This window comes from Lissotriton vulgaris, chromosome 10 (genome assembly GCF_964263255.1).
Source record: "Lissotriton vulgaris chromosome 10, aLisVul1.2, whole genome shotgun sequence".
NCBI classification, from domain to species: Eukaryota; Metazoa; Chordata; class Amphibia; order Caudata; family Salamandridae; genus Lissotriton; species Lissotriton vulgaris.
The window spans coordinates 976,753,030-976,772,005 of NC_141698.1; the positions used below are offsets into that span (position 1 = coordinate 976,753,030).

Consider the following 18,976-nt stretch of genomic DNA (forward strand, 5'->3'; position numbering starts at 1 on the left):
GCATCGTCATGTCCAGGAGACAAGATTTTGGTTAAACAGAAACAAAGACTGAAAATGGACACTCCTTTTGCTGCTGATCCTCTACAGGTTGTGGTGTCCAAGGGACATTTGATAAAAGCACATCATCCTAGACAATCCATCACTCAGGACACATCACATTTCAAACATCTACAGTGACACTTGTCGAGTCCTCAAACCATGCGTAGAGCAGCACTGTGAGCAGGTCTGGTTCAACCACCGGAGCCTTTGTCACCAATGTCTGATCAGGGTAGACCTCTATCATCTCAGATCACCAGGTCTGGCTGACAAAGGTAATCACTTTGCCAAGTAATTGAAGAAACTTGATTTTTGTAAGGTTCACCACTTTTTATTCAACACAGGGGGAGATGTGGCATATTGATGTTATACACACTAGGACCCTCATGGTTCTAGGACGGACATTAAACAGGCACATATGGGAAGGTGTTATGGTGTGGTTAATGATGAGTCTGAGATAATGCCTAGTGTGTGAGTATCTGCTGAAGAATACGAGAGGATGTGGCCTAACGGCTAGAGAGGTCCACCTCGAAGCTGGGGAACCAGGTTTGAGGCTCGGCAGAGATGCTCGGCAGAGATGCTCAACATCCTGTGATTCTGGGCAAATTACTTAATCTCCCCGTGCCTACCAAAATGAACGTGTCTGTCTGTAACTGGTGCTAATGTAGAGCACTCTGATGCCTTCGGGTCGAGTTTGCGCTATATAAACCTCCTCCCCCAAAAGATGTGTTTGACTGCAGGTCCCGTGTGGCGTATTTCATTTGCATGCTCCAGGGCCGGGGAAGATGCTGCACTGCTGTTCACAACGAAGCAACAATTTTACAGCTTGGCTGAATACATCATCTTTGTCCTTGCACAGCTAAATTGGTTACCACTCAAAAACTCAAAACTAAATATTCATTAAAAAACTTGCCTAACGTGCAATGGTCTCCATCTAAATATCCCTAAATACCCCACAAAGAAATTGGAAAATTAAGGAAGATCCAGGAACAGAAAGCAGATACAACCTCCTACCTGATACTCCACGTGTCCACTACGAGCTACCCTATTTAGATTCATTTGGGCACACACTGAAATCTGAAATACACGCCCAGTCCAGATAAGAAATGCACACCACCCATCTTCCGAAAAGCTTTCAAAGGAAATTCCTCAAGTCAAATACCAGAACAGATAAACTTTAACTGATTCGTCCGTTGTCTATTACCTCCCGATATAGTCTCAGAAAGACCCCCATATAATAGCAAAAGAGATTTAGACGTTCTATATCTCGGACCAAAAATGTAAATGAGATTTCATAACCTTCTGATGACCTGAAGCTCACCTTGGCCAATCTGCCGTACACAAAACAAACAAAAAAATACATGCAAAAACACACATTTTGCAAGTAGGGGTATACATCCAGACATTTCTTACCTCGGATAATGCTATTCAAGAATATTACTAATAGGGGGAATATCCTTCATAATTCTGACTCATTTAGAATTTGAAATGAAATTGTAGCTGTTACCAAAGTCATCACGGGTGAAATATATGATTAGACTCTGTATATTTTCAATTACTAGAGTTTTACAAGTGTTGCTCTTGCCCCCATGCTGAGTGGTCTTTTCTTAATAATAATATTACAGTGTATACATCAATGCTTTAGCTATGAAGGAATCCTTTTTGAGTGTGTCTGCTGCACTTATGAAAGATCATATAAAGCTCATCCTTTCTTCTGGTCATTTGTTGTACCACTCCCCTCTCTCTCCCCCCACCTACTCACAGAAATTACTGTCCCTCGCAAATATGTAGGCCCACTCAAGAACCAGATGCTCAGCTGCAAAGGACAGACAGAGAACCAGGAGGCAAAGCTGTCCATCTTCTTCAAGAGATAGTTCCCCTTTGATTACCTGCCTTTAAACCTCTGCTTAGGCCACCAGTGTACAAAGCAAGGGACCAATTTGGGGAAAAGACCTCAGCCACTATTGAACATGGAGACCGCTGTAGCAACCCCTGGAGGCCACGGATGACATCACGGTACCCTGGTCTTACGATAGAAGATGCGGCAGAAAAAGAATGAAAAAACAACAACTAGGCACTCATCGTTTTAGCATCCAACCCAAGGGGATATTCACAAGGAAGTGGCGGAGAGAGGAGCTAGCGTCCTTGCTTAACGTCTCTCTCCGTCACTTCGGAAACGCAAGACTGCACCATATTCACAAGGATATGATGCAACCTTGCGTTTCCTCCTGCAATTGCGCTAAGTTTAACAACTTAGCACCAACGCAGGCACCCTTGCACCAGAGGAGTGTGCAGGGGAGAATTATTTATGTATAAGAAGGTGTCCCTTCCTGCACGAAAACAGTTCTAAATGCAAATCTCTCGCTTTCATGTGTGCTGCTTTATGCAACACACATGAAAGTGACAGAATGGCATTTTAAAAAAAGGTTTGTTTATGTACAGGAAGGGACACCTTCCTGTACATACGCAAACCATTTCAATTTGCTTTTTTCATGTGTGATGCACAAGGCAGCACATTAGGAAAAAGCAAAAACAAGGAGAAATAAAGCATTTCGCTTCGTTTTGCCTGCTTAAGACCAGGATTTTCCTGGTCTTAACTTTGGCGCTGCCTCCTATTTACGCTGCCCTTGTGAATAGGGGGCAGCGTCAAAATCAATGGATGTTGCGGTGAACCGCCCACCACTGCACGCCCCTTTCATGCTAAATACAGCATAAAAGGGTGCCTTATTCACAAGGCAGCGTTAAGCCACGTTAAGTGGCTTAACACTGCCTTCTGAATAAGGTGAGGCCCTTATTGCCATCGCAACATCACTGAAAGTGGCGTTGTGGTGGCAATAGGGGCTTGTGAATATGCCCCTTAATTTTAAAAACAGACTGAAGTGTGCGGCAAACTATGCTTTTTAGATAGGTTTTCAGCTGCGAGGGACCACCTATTTTCCTTATGGAAAGAAAAGACCTCTAACAACACCATCATTGATCGATCAGTTAAACAAACACCCACCAAGCCAGACTCAGTTACTATTTGTGCCCAGGGGCGGATGGTGACATTTTGAAGTGGTGGGCGCAAACTGATTTATGAGTGCGAGCCCCAGGCCACTCAGGCCGGCGGCGACCCCCCCCCGCGACCCACGTACACAACACTCAAAGAAATGTATTCACACACGCATACACACAAACACATCCATTCGCAACACTCTCCACCAAACAATCATGCATACACGCACACTCGCACCAAACACTTTTAAATAAAAGAAAAACACACACTCTTACCTTGCTGCCGGTCCGCGCCACCTCTGGGCTCTGCTCCCCACACGTTACAGTCTCACAGCACCCCTGGCCAATCCTGGTGCCAGGGGCACAGGTACCTTCTCGCCCGCAGCACGCCCATTAGGGCTCCTAATGGGCATGCGCAATGTCGCAAAAACACAAGTGCGCATGAGTGGGCACGGGTAAAAATTCACCCTCCGTCCCCACTCATGCGCACTTGTGTTGCCGCCTGTACAATCATGTCAATCAATCAACATGACGCCAGACCGCCAGGCAGGGCGGTCTGACGTCATGTTGATTCATTGACATGATGGTCACAGTCTTAACTCAAAAACGCCGAGGGAGCTGCGGGCGGCTTCGGGCAGGGGGGGCTACGCCCCCACGCCTCAATGGACGAACCGCGCCTGTTTGTGCCACCCAAAGCATAATCCAACCACGACCCTGACAACACTCTTCCAAGCAGAACTATTGAGAAGGTGCTGGGCTCAGGGGGGGGCTCTCTTCAGATAGCCTTCCGCCCTGACAGGAAGCAGTCAGAAGAACCCAGACCCCTTAGGATGCAATAGACCAGAACATCTTTGAAGAAGCAGTAAGTTGATATGTTATATCATATACAACCCGTATTAAATAATTAGATACATCACTGAGGGGACTAAGAGGGCTGACCAACATAGATGAGACGAAGGAGACTAAGGAAATTTGACCAACAAAAAACGAATTAGAAAAGATACGATGCGAATATTATGGCTATAAGCAAATTCTAAAGACCTTTTAATGGCCCAGCCAGCCCAACAGTTGCATCGGAGGGTGACATTTCTGAAAATTGGAAGTGCTGTTCACTTCAGAAATGTAGTGCACAAACCCACGGTATTTTTAATTTGAGAAAAATAACATTGGACGTTTCTCAATATAGAAACAGTCTCATGTGATAATATAAACATAACTAGTTCAAAACTCGTTTTTTGTTGAACACTAGAAAATTTAAATAGGTTTTAAACACAAGGATAGTATATTCTTCAACAGTGACCAGTCATCTTACTGTACAAAGTCGATGTATGTTTAATTAAACAGAGTTAAACAGGTTAAACTTACCAGGTGTAGATGATCTGTCCTTTCGGGTACGTATACAATATAATGTAACAGTCACCGCCAAAAAACTGTCCATAGGTGCCAGGATCTACCGGGATCCTGCCATTGCTTTCCACACGCCAGATCTGAAACAAAAATGCACCCATATTTTTATAACAGAAAAGGATTGCACTCAATAGATGATGGATCATGAATACTGAATGTAAAATTCCCAATTCATAAAAAAAGAGTACATGCACTCGCACACACGGGTCAAATAAGGCAACTTTTGGGAATTCACACACTTTCCCAGTCGATGCTTGGAAAGTTGATGCAGTCGCATGTTTCCAAACATACTATTAGGAATGCTATGCAGGCCTTAATTTGTAAAGAAAAAAAAAAAAAGTGTGTGCCAGAGCCCTTCTGTAAAGCTACTGCAGACTGCACCACCCTCTGCTCCTGCCAGTGCTGCCAATGACACTATCAACAACTACTAACCATCACGCTCCTACAAGTGTAACAATTCAGACTATTCCGGGCCACCCAAGGCTATGAGAATGGCATTAGTAGCAGGCATTCTAATTGTTTTTATGTATATTGGCTTATTAAACACAGTTGTTGTGCTCATCTCAAATTAGACAGACAGTGTCACCATGTGGTGGACTATCACTAGAGCCAGTGGTGACAATTAAGTGCCGAGCACTGGAAACCATCGGCTCAAATTAAGCACTGATGCTGTGTGACTTGTGCTATCACCCAAGTATGGAGATTTACACACAAAACAACTCAACCGTGGTGGAAGGCACCCTTAAGTTCAAACGTATTTTGTTTTCTTTTTTTTCTATACGGGGAAAGTAGAGGTTCCATGTATTATATCGTTGTACCAGACAGAGTTGCAGAAGCATACTTACCTAGAGTATTCTTTTCTGTCAGTGTGCACCATCCAACCGAACCCTGCTTTTTTGACTGATGCTGCCTAGGGCACATTGATGCTGCTCTAGGAAATAGATGCCGTAAATTATACGACACTAAAGGGCATATTTACAAACAAAATGTCAGAGCGCAGTGCTAAGCCAAATTTGACAACGCCATGTTCCAAAAAATTTTAAAGCAGGGATGCGTCGTACTCACAAGAATGCAGAGCACCCTGTGTTTCTCCCAGTGCTTGTGCAAAAAAGCTGCCTAATACCAGGGCAGGCACCCTGCTGCCATTTTGCAAGTGTGCCTGCGCTACAGGGGCGATTATTTATATGCAGGAAGGGAAATCTTTCTGCACATAAACAATCAATAATGGTGCTTTTCTCTTTCTATGTGTGCTGCAGAATGCAGAACACATAGAAAGAGAAAAAAACAAGGAAAAAATAATAATTTCTACTTGTATCGCCATTCTAAAACCAGGTATTCCCTTGCGTTAGGTTTTGGTACAGCCTCAACCTTATAAATCTGGGGCAGTATAAAAAAAACAATGGGTACTGCAGTGGAATGCCCACTGCAATACACATTACACGCCCCTTTGCTGCAGAGAACTGCGGCGGTAAGGGGCATATTTACAAGGTGGCGTTAAGTCATGCTAAGTGGCTTAGTGCCACCTTGTAAATATGGGAAATGGCACTCGGCCATTGGAGCATCAAAAAAAGTGATGCTCCGGTAGCGATAGGGGCTTGTACCTATGCCCCTACCTATCTAAATAACATTACCCTTTAATCCAGTCCAGTTATGATCAGCTTTATTGAACCAATATGTTTTAAAATCAAAATTGTATCAAAGTGGTTATAGCACAAGTGGCAGGGCCCATAAGAGTTTGGCCTCAACTCTGTTTAGAATTAGAACATTGGAATGTTGGAAGCTCCATTGAAAACAATGGAGTGCTCCGGGCCTATAATGGCTGGTATAAGCCTGGAGCTCCAACATTCCAATGTTTCTTTGTTCACAGCTTGTCTGTGAACAAAGGCTTCAGGGAGCCTGAGGGGATTCCAATCCCCTCACGCTCCCAAAAGGGTTTTTTTTTGTTAGAACATTCTGCCCTCTAGGGGCAGAATGTTCTAATAGCCTTATAGCCCTTCGTAGCTGGGCTATACTGGCTATTAAAGTCCCTCTCCCTTGTCAACGCTGGAGAGGGTCTTTAATAGCCGGTATAGCCCTCTACGGTGGGCTATAAGGATATATTAGATGCCACCATTCAACCTTCATCCATTTGTGCACTAATCTATTCATTCAGCTATCTGTCTAAGCCCACCCCTTCATCCATCCATGTGCCGATTCATCCACCTATTGACCCAATTATTGCAATAAGTATATAACTCATCAATTCGAACACACAGAAACAAACCAATCAATGAACAAGCACTTTCAGTCTAAAAAAGTTAGAACTATCTGTTTTTTAATTATTGCTTTTATTGGTGCAGCATATTATTGCCATAGAGGTGCTGATGTAGTTTGTTAGGGGTTTGTCTACTCTGCTGCCTCATGATGGAGGATGATTGACTTGTTCATTTCGAAGTCACTTGTTTTAGGTCATGATGCCTGTTGGATAGAGCCCTCTCTCTTAAGAAGCTGGCAGCTGTTTACGATAGCAGTGGGTTGTTCTATGTTTTGATACTTTAGGGTTCAATATGCCAGCCACTGCCCCCTTTGGAAAAGGTTATATTTACAAAGTCTCTATGCATCCACACATGTGAGTAAAGCTAACTAGTGGCTGCCACTGTATATGCAACCAGGGCTTTAAGTGGGATTAAACAACTGGGGGTGGTGATCTCTTAAAGGGGTGTGGTCAATGTAATTAATCAATGTGGCTTAAAAATACAGTAAGCATAAAAATCTGTTCTTAGCTTAGTGTGCAGCCTGATTTTACTGCTTCTGTCACTCCATCCAGATATATAATACAACAAGTAACATTACACCGACAGCAAGCCAGGACTACTGGCTTTGTCATTGGTTGTTAGTTGCATAAGGTAAATAAGCAACAACTATGGCTTCATTTATATTATATTAAAAATGCTCCTTTTCTGAAATGACGAGAGTGTGAAAGAACGATAACAAGACTCTTTGAAGTTAGATATAATCAGTGAAGGGTGGTACTGCTGCAGAGTTAATATTTGTTCCCCTGAAGGTGGGGGCAGAAATGGAGAGCCCAATAGGGACCCATCTCAGTACCTGCTTTTTGGAGCTTCCAGTGCTGAGCACCGGCAAGACCCGGCCCACTTAAAAGCTTGATGTCATGTGTGGATAATACGACAAACATCTATTCTTCAACCAAAAAGACTACAGGGCAAATTAACAAGTGAATACCGAAGCGTGGCGTTAAGCAAAAATTGATAACACTGCACTCCACCATTCTGAAAACGCAGGGATGCGCCATATTTACAATTGTATGGCACAACCCTGCTTTTTCCCTAGCGGTGGCGCTAAAGTCAACTGTCTAGCGCCAACGCAGGCCCCTTCCACCATAGTCCAAGGGTGCCTGCATTGAGGGAATGATTGTTTATGTGCAGGAATGTGTCCCTTCCTGCATATAAACAATGACAAATGGAAATTTGTAACTTCTATGTGTTCTGCATTGTGCAGCACACATACAAGTTGAAATCGTCATTCCTGCACATAAACAATCATTCATGCTGATTTGCTGTTTCACACATAGAAACAGCAAAAACTAGGAGAAATTAAACATTTCTCCTCATTTCACCATGTTAAGACCGGGTTTTGCCTGTTCTTAATTTTGATGCTGCCCCATATTTACGCCACCCTAGTAAATAGAGGGCAGTGTCAAAATCAATGAGTGTGGTGGCAAAACACGCACCACAACAAACATTTTTTTGGGGGGGGTTTATATAGTGCGAAATAGAAGGTATCAGAGCGCTGTACGTGAGCACCAGTTGTATTACAGACGTACACATTCATTTTTGTTAGGCAAAGGGAAATTAAGTGATTTTCCCAGAATCAAAAGATGTTGAGCGTCCCTTCTGAGACTCAAACCCGGTTTCCCAGCATCGAGGTCGGCTGCCCTAGCTATTAGGCCACACCCCGTCCCCTACCCCTTGCCCGCCCCTTTCATGTTGAGTGTAGCATGAAAGGGGTCCTTTTTACAAGGCTGCGTTAAGCCACTTAATGTGGTTTAACGCCGCCTTGTAAATTGGGTGAAGGGATTATCGCCACAGGACCGTCACAAAAAGTGATAAGCCCTTGTAAATATGCCCCAACATGCTTAATATGAATTATACGTGGTTGAGTGATATTTTTTCACTAACTCAATCTTAAATCTTCTCTGTAAGGAACTGTGAATTTTTTCGATTTGGATCTTGAATATGTGTGTATTATGCACACATATATATTTAATTACGATTACTAAATACATGAAAAAGGTAGCCATTTATTTCAATGTTGTTTTTGCTGTGTTAGCCCATACAACGATAGTGTGGTGCAGGCACGGCTATTGTGTTAGTGGTTGCGCCGGTGAATTTAGCAGAAGAAATTAAAAGCACATACTGAATGCCTCTATGCGCTCTGCGGCTTAACATGACAAATGCATTATGCATGTTGAGCCCCTCAAACAGGTCCAAGTGCACGGGATAACCCAGTCTTGCTTATTTATATTGAACTTCTCACAATGCCACTGGGCAAATGTCTGCCATGTGATTCAGTATGCCAAGATGAGATCTATTTCTACACCACATTTATTCTCATTCCTTGGCATTACAAACCAAACAGACTTGGAAAATATTGTCAGAACAGAGAGCTCTCACAGGCAATTCTTTCCAGCAGAAGTGGTTGATTACCATTTCTGATATTAGTTATTAGTTATTAGTTATTTACATCATAGGAGCCACTCCCGAGGTTATAAAATTAGCAATCGTTACAGAGACTGGAAAGCTCTTTTAATAAATATTTGGCAGACCAAAAACAGATACTTTCTGTCTGCAGTCACCTTCTCCTGTCCATGAGGCAGGCTCAAAAAGGAACACCTGGAACACATTTTTGAATAAAAAATCTATTATCACTAAATCATTCTGTGTGGATTTAATCAGAAGATAAGAGATGATAATGAAACAGAGCACATCTGTCATGAATACATTAGAGCACAAATCGGTTAGCCCAATTATTGCTTATCATAGAACTCAATTCAGCCAAATGGAGTTGATTATTTTGATTATAGAGCAAAAGAAAATATACACAAAAGATATACTTAAAAAAAAATGTACATATAAAAAAGTATATATTTTTGTGTATATATGCTTTTGCTTTATATTCAAAATAAACAACCTGACTCGGCTGAATTGCCATCTCTTTTCTTCTTGATTAAATCCACACAGAATGATTTTGTGATAATTGAAAATTGTTTTCAAAAATATGTTCCATGTGAACTCAAGCTGAGAAAAAAAGGATGAAAGGTGTTTAGGACAAAGCACATTGATAAAGGCACTAGTCACATTGAGTATATAGCGCCCAACTTAGAACATGCATGTATGCCTTTTCTGCCATCCTGTCAACATAGAAAATTCCTCAGCAGATGCGACAGAAGAGGAATGATTCTGTTAAAACTAGTGAGACAACAACATGAAAGAAACAAGTCGGGTAATGGGACTTCATGCTCTTCAAATGGGTAATTTTTGCTGAGACATACACTCAACTTTGACCCTGGAAGCTCTTTAGCATCCCAATGTGGTTCAGTGGTGGCAGCTTCACATTTGTTGAAGTATAGACAGATGTGAATGATGCTGCCCGTGGATAAAACATAGTGCAACAATTTTGCAGAATGTCAGTGATCATTGATAGAGACTTAGGGCCATCTGTATCAACATATTTCCCCATTGACACAGAATGGGCAAAACCCTTTGCTACATCTGGCCCTTAGATACAAGGATGCTTTCCTTTTTTTCCCTCACGTACATGAAGGATCCCAAAAAGAGATCAACCCTACTTTGAACAATTGCCAGAGCAAACTAATGGACACAGTTAGGTCACTCACCAAAATATTGTTAAACCTGGAGGGGATCAGGAGTATAGGTGCAAAAATGTCTTTCTTATGGGCAACAAGACAGCTATTGTACAGCTGTAGCATCGCAAGAGTCTATAGACAAAAAATAAACCTAATTTCATAGGTCTAATTTCAGCAGAGGCTGCCCTTAAGTTCAAAGGTCCCTGTTTAGGTGAAGTTGATCAAATTGATAGAAATTATGGTTTGTCCCTTTTGCTCAAGAACCCAAGAATGGGATGTTCTCAACTCACTTTTTAAAATAAATAGCTTTGGGACATAGAAGCTCCACACCAGGAACTAGGCATGTCCGTGCCACATGCGATCCACCCACCCCTCTCTTTAAGAGTAAGAAGGCATTTAACTGAGTTTTTAAACTTAAGAAATTAAATATTATTAGAATATTCCGTCCTTGAAATAGTTAATACACTTCATATATCACAGCACGTCTAATTAAATACTCTTGATGTGTCCTTTGTATTTTCTCCATGCAGAACATACCCACAGAGCTGGCAGTGGAGGAAAATGTAAAAAGGGGATATCATACAGAAACCACTTCAATTGATATACCTTTTGAGGAATATAATTCTAGTTTTCAGCGAAAAAGTTATCAATCGAGCTGCAAACTTGAGGTCCTTCCGTTTTTCTGGTTACAATGAATATTTTTTATTTTTTTTATTTAAAAAGTTTGATGTAGTGCTAACAAGACCCTTTCAGGTATCAGAGTGCTGTACATCAGGGAAGCTAAAAGGTGAGCATACAAGAGTGTACAAATATGTGCAAGAAGAAATAGGAACTGAAAGATTGTAGGATTGTGTTCAGAGAGTCCAGATTCGAAATGTCATCTAAATACTATGCAGAGTGGCATCGTAGAAAAAATAACGATGGGTATGTAGTATATGTTGTTGTATAACATCTATCTTTTGAGTAACACTTCTCCCATAAGATTTGTTGGCATGATAAGCTCACTGATATCTATTTGGTATTTGAATCATACCAAAGTTTTCAGGATCTTCTTTGGGCAAAGAGATATTGTAATGTACCAGTGTTCTGTTTTGTCTGCTATAACAATTCAGTGCTTCACCAAGGTGCTCAAGCCAGTGGCAGTTTCCTGTCAAACCAGTGGCAGTACCAGGGCTAATATACCTCAATACAAGAAGAATTGTTCTGTCTGGGGAAGTAGTTTAGTAGAGTCCTCTAAACTGGACTCAGTAACCCCCTTCCAGCACTTCCCATCCCTGGGAGAGACCTTCTAAGATGTCATAGAAAATGTAAGAAATATCTTTTATACCATGCTTATGATAGTAGAAAGCTTGTCCATGCCCTCATCACAACACCATATCCACTGCACGCTGGCTGAAGGTCACTTATTTGTTTGCTGACGTCTAAACCTAGCCCCTGCTACTCACTATTAGCGGGCCCGCTATGCCAATTACTCACTATCCTGTCTGCATACCAAGGCTGGACATATTGAACTTTGATAAGAACACACGTACATAATTTTATATAGTCAATTATATTTACCACACATATGCAACATTCGTACTTGCAGTCTCCTACAATGCCATGACACAGCTTAACGGCAAAGTGAATCAATCTTCCAAACCTCTACTATAAATAAACAATTACATGAAAAGAAATAAACATACAAACAACAAACTAAATACATAAACATATGCTGAACACAGATGGAAGTTTGTAAGTGGGGAAACATTGTAATTTATAGGTACATATGGTGAGGAATTTGCCCTTTTTCACAATCTCCTCATTTTTATTTTGCCTTTATGAGACGGGGTTTGTAGACCTGATTTGTTGCTGAGAACAATGAACCTGATAACCCATTCATGCCACTAAACATGGTGGAAGATTAGCCAACTCCAGTTGGCATGTTTACCTTAAGTATGGCCACAGGAATATGGCACAGGAAGAGAAATAGTGCATAAAGATTAATTGACATGGGGATGTCACTAGAGTTTTACACTAATCATGACTGAACTTAAAAGCACTACTTCACCATTTATTCATTTCAGCAATCCCTCAACCCACCTTCCTTCTGTATTGACTGACGTGGGTTTGTATGAGGCATTGTCTCTGTACGGGATAATGTTTACAATTGTGTCTTGCACAATGTTTGCTAAAGAATTGCTTAATAAAAGCATGAGTTAGGACCTGCCATTACAGTTCTTAATTACTGTTAGCAAGCTGCAGTAGACAATCAAATGAAACAATTTTTACACGTACAAAAGCATTAAGTCAACTATAAGTATTACCTTTATAATTTTACGGGATGAATGTTTAACGTCCAATAGTAGAGCATCCTAATATTTTGGTATATCCCTGGAGTGAAAAGATACAAAGTTCCTTTTCACTACATATGCTGTGGTCGCATTTTCCCATGGCAAAAATCTATTTGCACATAGAAGTCATATTTTTCATTAGTCAGGATAGGAAATAAATACAAATCTCATAGGTACACTGTTCATATTTTTCAATCATCTAATTGATAAAACTCTCTGATCAAAACTCTCCTCGTGATCTACTTGCAGATGTCCGACTCCCTTAACTTGGCTCGCCAACTCCACCAATCTCTTCTATACATAATCTCAGAATCGACTATGAAAAGGAAATGTCTCTTGCCACCCAGATTAATGAGGACTCTTCCACTGTTTCTTTCACTGGACACTTCTTGTCTAGTTCCAGCGGCGGCTGGCAACTTGGAACAGTGGGCGGGAGGGGGGAGGGGGGTTGAGTTAAATGGGTGGTGGATGGATGCATGTATGCAAGGTGAGCGGGGAGTAAAAATGAAAAGGAAAAGCCACTTAAATTACTTGCTGCACAATGCCTCACAACCTCCATGCTCTGGTCTGATTCTGACTTATCCAGGCTCCAGCCAATTCCTCATAGCAATCCTGGTGCTGCTCTCATGCTAGTAGCCAGCATAGCATGAGAGAATGCCCAACCTTGGCATTATCCTGGATGACAAACTATCGCAAGATCTTCAGGACTGTCACACAGGCCTTCATCATGAGCAGGATGGACTATTGAAACATGCTTTACATGGGAATCACTGCATGTCTAATGAAGAGACGCCAACCACTCCAGAACTCAGCAGCAAGACTTATACTCGACATCTCCAGAAAGACCCATATCACACCCCACCTCAGGAAATTACACTGGCTCTTGATTCAGAAGCAATGCCAGTTCAAGCTGTTGACCCAAGCCTACAAGGCTCTGCATGATGAATAACCAGCATACATCAACAAACACCTTACCTTTTGACCAACCATCCAGACTCCTTCAATAAGCCTCCCTCTCCATTGCAAACACCCCACACAACCCCCAAACCTACAGCAGAGGATGTTCCTTCCCGCACCTGGCAGCCAAAGGCTGTTACAACCTGCACCTTAGGACTGCATCAACACTCTAACAGATTCAGACGAGACCTAAAGACCTGGCTCCACCTACATGCAGCAGCAAACAGCCCCAGATGATTTGCCACGCTCAACAAATGGCTGATTGATTGATTGATAACACAAAGGGTGCTGCAGTCCACTTGTGGCATTTAACTTAGAGTTTTTGGCACACTATGAGACCATATTAGGGACTTATAGGTAAGTCAAATATACCATATAGGTGTAAACCAATTTCATAATGTTGAAAGGAGGAATATAATGTAATATGAAAAATGAAATACAAAGTTACCTCCACCTCCCCAGAGCCATCATCTACCATATTGTGCTGAGCTGCCATTTGCGAAGATTCATGTAACTTTGAGGCGTCAAATTCAACCTGGTTAACATGAGCAATTTTCTCCGTGACATACGCTTTTCCAAAGCCATTAGTTTGATCTTTATCCCTCCAGTCTTTGAAGAATTGTTTGAAGATTGGAGTTTCTCCCCCTTCTGGAAAAACTTGAATCTAGGGAAAAAAGAAAATAATTTTAACAGAAGTCATTAACGTTACATATTGCACATTGCACCTGATTTAATATGAGTAGTAATATAATTTATAAAGAACTAAAAAAATAGTTTACAGTTGAGAAATTGTAAGTTTTACATATGGTTTAATCTCATTGTGTAGTACCGGCCCCAATGACATGTAAAATGTGAGATGACCAGTGGTGCTATCTGTAACATCATGTGCAGCATTTGTGGGCTATTGTCATCTAGCACGTTTTGCTGGTACATTGAGGGTGTATTGTTTTAATTCATAACCATGACAACCCTTGTCCGGAAGCTTTTTAGGAGAGTTTTTATGTTTTTTCAAACATAAGTCTCTCTTTAGGATAAAGAACATAACATAACTACATTTTCAGCACACACAAAGTATATATACACAATGCATAACTGTTTAATATGGTCCTATATTACCAACTTGTGGTTCTGGTTAAATGTATTAACAACTCAGCCTTCAGCCTTATGCTTTTTTAATATCACCAGAGCACTTTGATATGCTTTTTTTTATATAAACATGGTTTATTAATTGATGTTAGTACTGTAAGAAAGGTTTAGAGCATTTGAGCATCATCCAAGTAGTAGTGATTGTCTCCTTGAGAGTGCAGCTATATCTGTCAATATTATGTTTGTGTTGGGGATAATATATTAATATTTAAAATGTGTTTTTGAAACAATGTGTATTATTGTAAGTCAAATGTTAAATGCAAAGCACATTGTAAGGTAATTTAAACATGCATTCTAAAATGTACTTTTGTTTTGCAGTACGTCAACACAATATAGAAGGATTAACATGACATATATAAAACAACTTGCAATGTTTTACTGACATGGTACTGTGTTTACAATGTTTATTTTCGCAGACTGTGTAGGACTTAATGCTGGATGCTTGCAACAAGGATGGGCCTGCATGGGCACACTTGTCAGTGTTAGGACTAGTGATGCTTTTTATGGTGTTTCTTTTATTTGCACCGAATACAGCTATATTAAATTGACTAGTGATCTAACAGGAGCACTGTCATTGTGAAAGTGTTTTCTTAATCAGCAGTAAAAGAAAGACGAAATACCGTGCTATCCATCCATTTAACACTTTAATGTGCTCATGGAAGCTAAATATCCTGCAGATCAGCCATGGCCACTGCAGGTTAGAGCAGTGGGGCGGTGGGGCCAGGTGAGGGGGGATTTCGAGAGACGACCGTGAGGGAAAATTAATTATTTATTTAATTTCCCCTTGTGGTCATCTCTCGAAATCTCCCCTCACCTGGCCCCACCGCCTCACCGCTGTTCTTTGCAGCGGTCGTGGCTGCTGCAAATGAATTCAGCACTGTAAATTAAAGAAAATAATTAAAAGTATATATTGCTTACAGTTGATTTTCTGTCTATTTCTAAGGGTTTCTACTCCACTTGGATATAGGTCTTGGGCAAATGAAAAAAACATGATTGTTTAGTAACGTAAACCTACAGTTTGCCAAAATGTCAGTGGATCGTTTCCCACCAGTTTCTCTCTGTCATTCATGTTTACATGTCTGGTACACCTTGACAAAAGGCGGGCTAGGTTTAAAGTATAGTTATCAAACAAATCACATTCTCCCCTACAAAAGTCCTAAATAGCAGCAGTTGACAATCGAGGCAAATGCTCCTATTTTTGTCCAAGAACAGTGCACTCCCATTGTGATATCTACCTACCACTTTTAAGAACCATCAGGTTGTGAAATTATGTGGTATAATTCCTCCATCGCACCCAAAAATAGCATGAATTCAACTCATATTTCTTATGGAATTTATCTTGGAATTGACTTGCTGAATATTTACATATGTAGGACAGAAAACAATGACTTATAATGGGTTTATCAAATAAGTGTGCTCTACTCTTGATAATCTTTCCTCTCCTGAATAGTAGGCACAACTTTTAAAGGACTTTAGATCAGTGAGTTTAGGGAGTATTGTGAACCATATATATTTTCTTCCTTTAGGGTCTCCAGGATGAATTCAGAGAGACTTGGAGTCGTGCCACCAGCTTTGTAATAGCCAGTACAAAGTGGGATAAAAGTCACGCAAAATGTTCTCCTTCTAGGGAAAAATAACTTTATACATTTTAACTTGACTCTGTGCAAAGTTCAACAATCTCTCGGAAGTCGATGAAGTCCATGGAGGCTACTGTTATAGCGGTCAGTTGTGCAACCCCAAGGTTACTGCCTGACTATAAACAGAAGCAGATGTATCTGTGCACACAAGAAAGCAAGCATATTCTTCAAAGGCCTCTCTCACATGTCGGGGCAGATTTACGAGCCCCGTGAGCCACATTTGGGCCGCCGTTGAGTCACTTCTGTGACGCAGTGGCGGCAAAAACCATGCACCACGTTGCACCCTATTTATTTTGCGTCACGTTGTAAAGCCCTGCGCCACATGAAACCTGTGTCAGGTTTCATGTGGGCATTCTGGTGTGGGGGGGCGTGGGGGCGTTCCGTCACAGGAACGCCATGGAAAAGTGCCTGAGTGAAAGCTGCAAGATTTCACTCAGTCACTTTTCCAACGCCGCTGCGTCAAAACCTTGCACCTGCTTGAAGCAGGCGTAAGGCATGACGCACCATGTTGAGGATAGGCCAGGTTGGAACAGTGCTGGAGTTGCGTTGCACCCGCAACACAACTCCAGCACTGCGCCAACCTTACGCTGGCAGATGCGACACGCATCTGTTGATCCTTGCGCCATGATGCGCCACATTGTAAATGCGGCACATCTGTGGTGGCCCAAGGGTAAACTTGCGACACACATCTTTCCTGGCTCATCCCTGCTGATTTGCAGGGATGCGCCAGGAAACATAAATCTGTCCCCCCGTATTTTGGATTATGTGATGTGATACCTAAAGCTGCCACATGAAGACAAACTAGTCCAGATTGGATTTAATTAAAAATAAAATTTCCCTCTAAATGTAATTGTAGATAGGAACTTGAAATAAAATAGAATTTTGACTCCTTTCAAATTTAAGGATGGATTTGCTCTTTCACTAGATCTCGGGGGAAAAAAACGGCATCTGCCCTTTTTAAGGTGTTCTAATACAATCTCTAAATATTTTGATGGATACATTCTCCTGTTTAGGATGTTTTTTGCAGGGATTAGCATTGGGATGGTTTTAATTTGTCTTAATACAATAACATATTTTCTAGATCTGTGAAAAAATTTATTTGATTTACCTCATTACATCAAATTTCTGCAAAATTGCACAAAAGTAAATTTTTTATTGCAAAGATTTATTTTCCGATAAAAGTAGTGCAAATCAGCAAAAGCACTACAAAACAGTTGCTCGTGTACGCTTGTACCCAGGCATTTGCAGATTTTCACAATGAATACAGGTTTGCGGGATAATTTTACCACAAATGACGCATAAATAAGTGAAGTAGAATAATTTTGAGAATCATTTGTAACAAGTGTAATGGAAATTTCCCTGAAATGACCCAAATTACGCTAGTGTAAATGATATTTAACCCTCAGGCCTTATATTTTTATAGTTTTCATGTCATGCTTTAGAAATGCTTAAATTCAATTGTATCGTAATCTGTAATGTTACAATGTGTACAACTTCAGTTTATAGATCTTCTATATTTAAACTCCAAACTCACAGATGAATTGCATCAAATTCACTAAATTGATCACTGCTGGGGTAGCTCGAAAGAAGGGATTTTCAGGTAACTCAAAACTTAAGTGGGATGCAAAGGCAAAACAATGTTCACAATTTCACAGACGACCAATACGCATATGCGTCACTTTTCTCTCAAACTATGCCCCTACATCTTCAAATACACATGCCAATGTCATAAAGTCAGAAAGCGATGTTTGCAAAATTTCTCTCATTCACACACATTCACCAACAAGAAAAAACCTTATAAAAAAGTTTTGCTGAAGAACCCAAACATTTACTTTTGTAGCCTTTTTTTACTACACATTCTCTTTTTTAGACGTTTGTGAACTTCACAAGACAAGATTGAAGAGTTTTAAGAATACATTTACAAATGTTGAGAAAAAACGTCACCACTTTGCATATTATACTTTTAACTCAGTTCATGTTTTCATCCACAAATGCAACTCTGAAGCTCAACAAAGTGGTCACTGATGTAAATGCACAACAGTTATAGCTCAGAAATGAAACATCGAATTATGTGTAAAAAACCTCGACATGGAAATTGAAGCTCCACCTTACCTGGGTGTTAGCAGGATACTTCATTTGTTGAATAAATTCTTCAGCTGTCTTCATTGCTGCCTTTCTTTCATCTGGCGTTGCATTCTTACCTACGAGTAAAAAAGTGATTATTTCACTTATCCTCGATAAAAATGTAACCTGTTCACAAAACAATGACAGTTGCACGTGTCAAAACCACAAAGTATTTTAAAGCAAAGTCTTATTAAATCCTTTTTATAGAATATAAGGTGTCTTAACTTTCTAGTTGAATATATGTACACTTCTGTTGGAAGTTGAATTCAATACAATCATACATAAGCCAGAACACTTTTGAAGGAAACTCTTGATGCCATAATGGCATCAAAATTCAATGTCATGTCATGAGTACCTTATTCCCTCCTGTTGGCGTGCTGACTGCTAGCTTCTAAAATATTGTGACTTTGCAAACCAACATTATTTTTGTGTGACTTGTGTAAAATGATCCAGTTAAAATGTCCATGTATCATGGA

The 18,976-nt window shown here is 40.7% G+C and overlaps 1 protein-coding gene across 1 annotated transcript in view; it reads right to left on the reverse strand.

Moving 5' to 3' along the window:
- SCIN (scinderin) overlaps positions 1–18,976 on the reverse strand; it is a 312,531-nt gene that overhangs the window by 47,586 nt on the left and 245,969 nt on the right. Inside the window, exons 7-9 of the mRNA XM_086941979.1 lie at positions 18,489–18,577; positions 14,042–14,257; positions 4,396–4,517 (exon numbers count right to left, since the gene is read on the reverse strand). Of these exons, the coding sequence (XP_086798105.1) occupies positions 4,396–4,517; positions 14,042–14,257; positions 18,489–18,577 (427 nt within the window). The remainder of the gene's footprint in view (positions 1–4,395; positions 4,518–14,041; positions 14,258–18,488; positions 18,578–18,976) is intronic.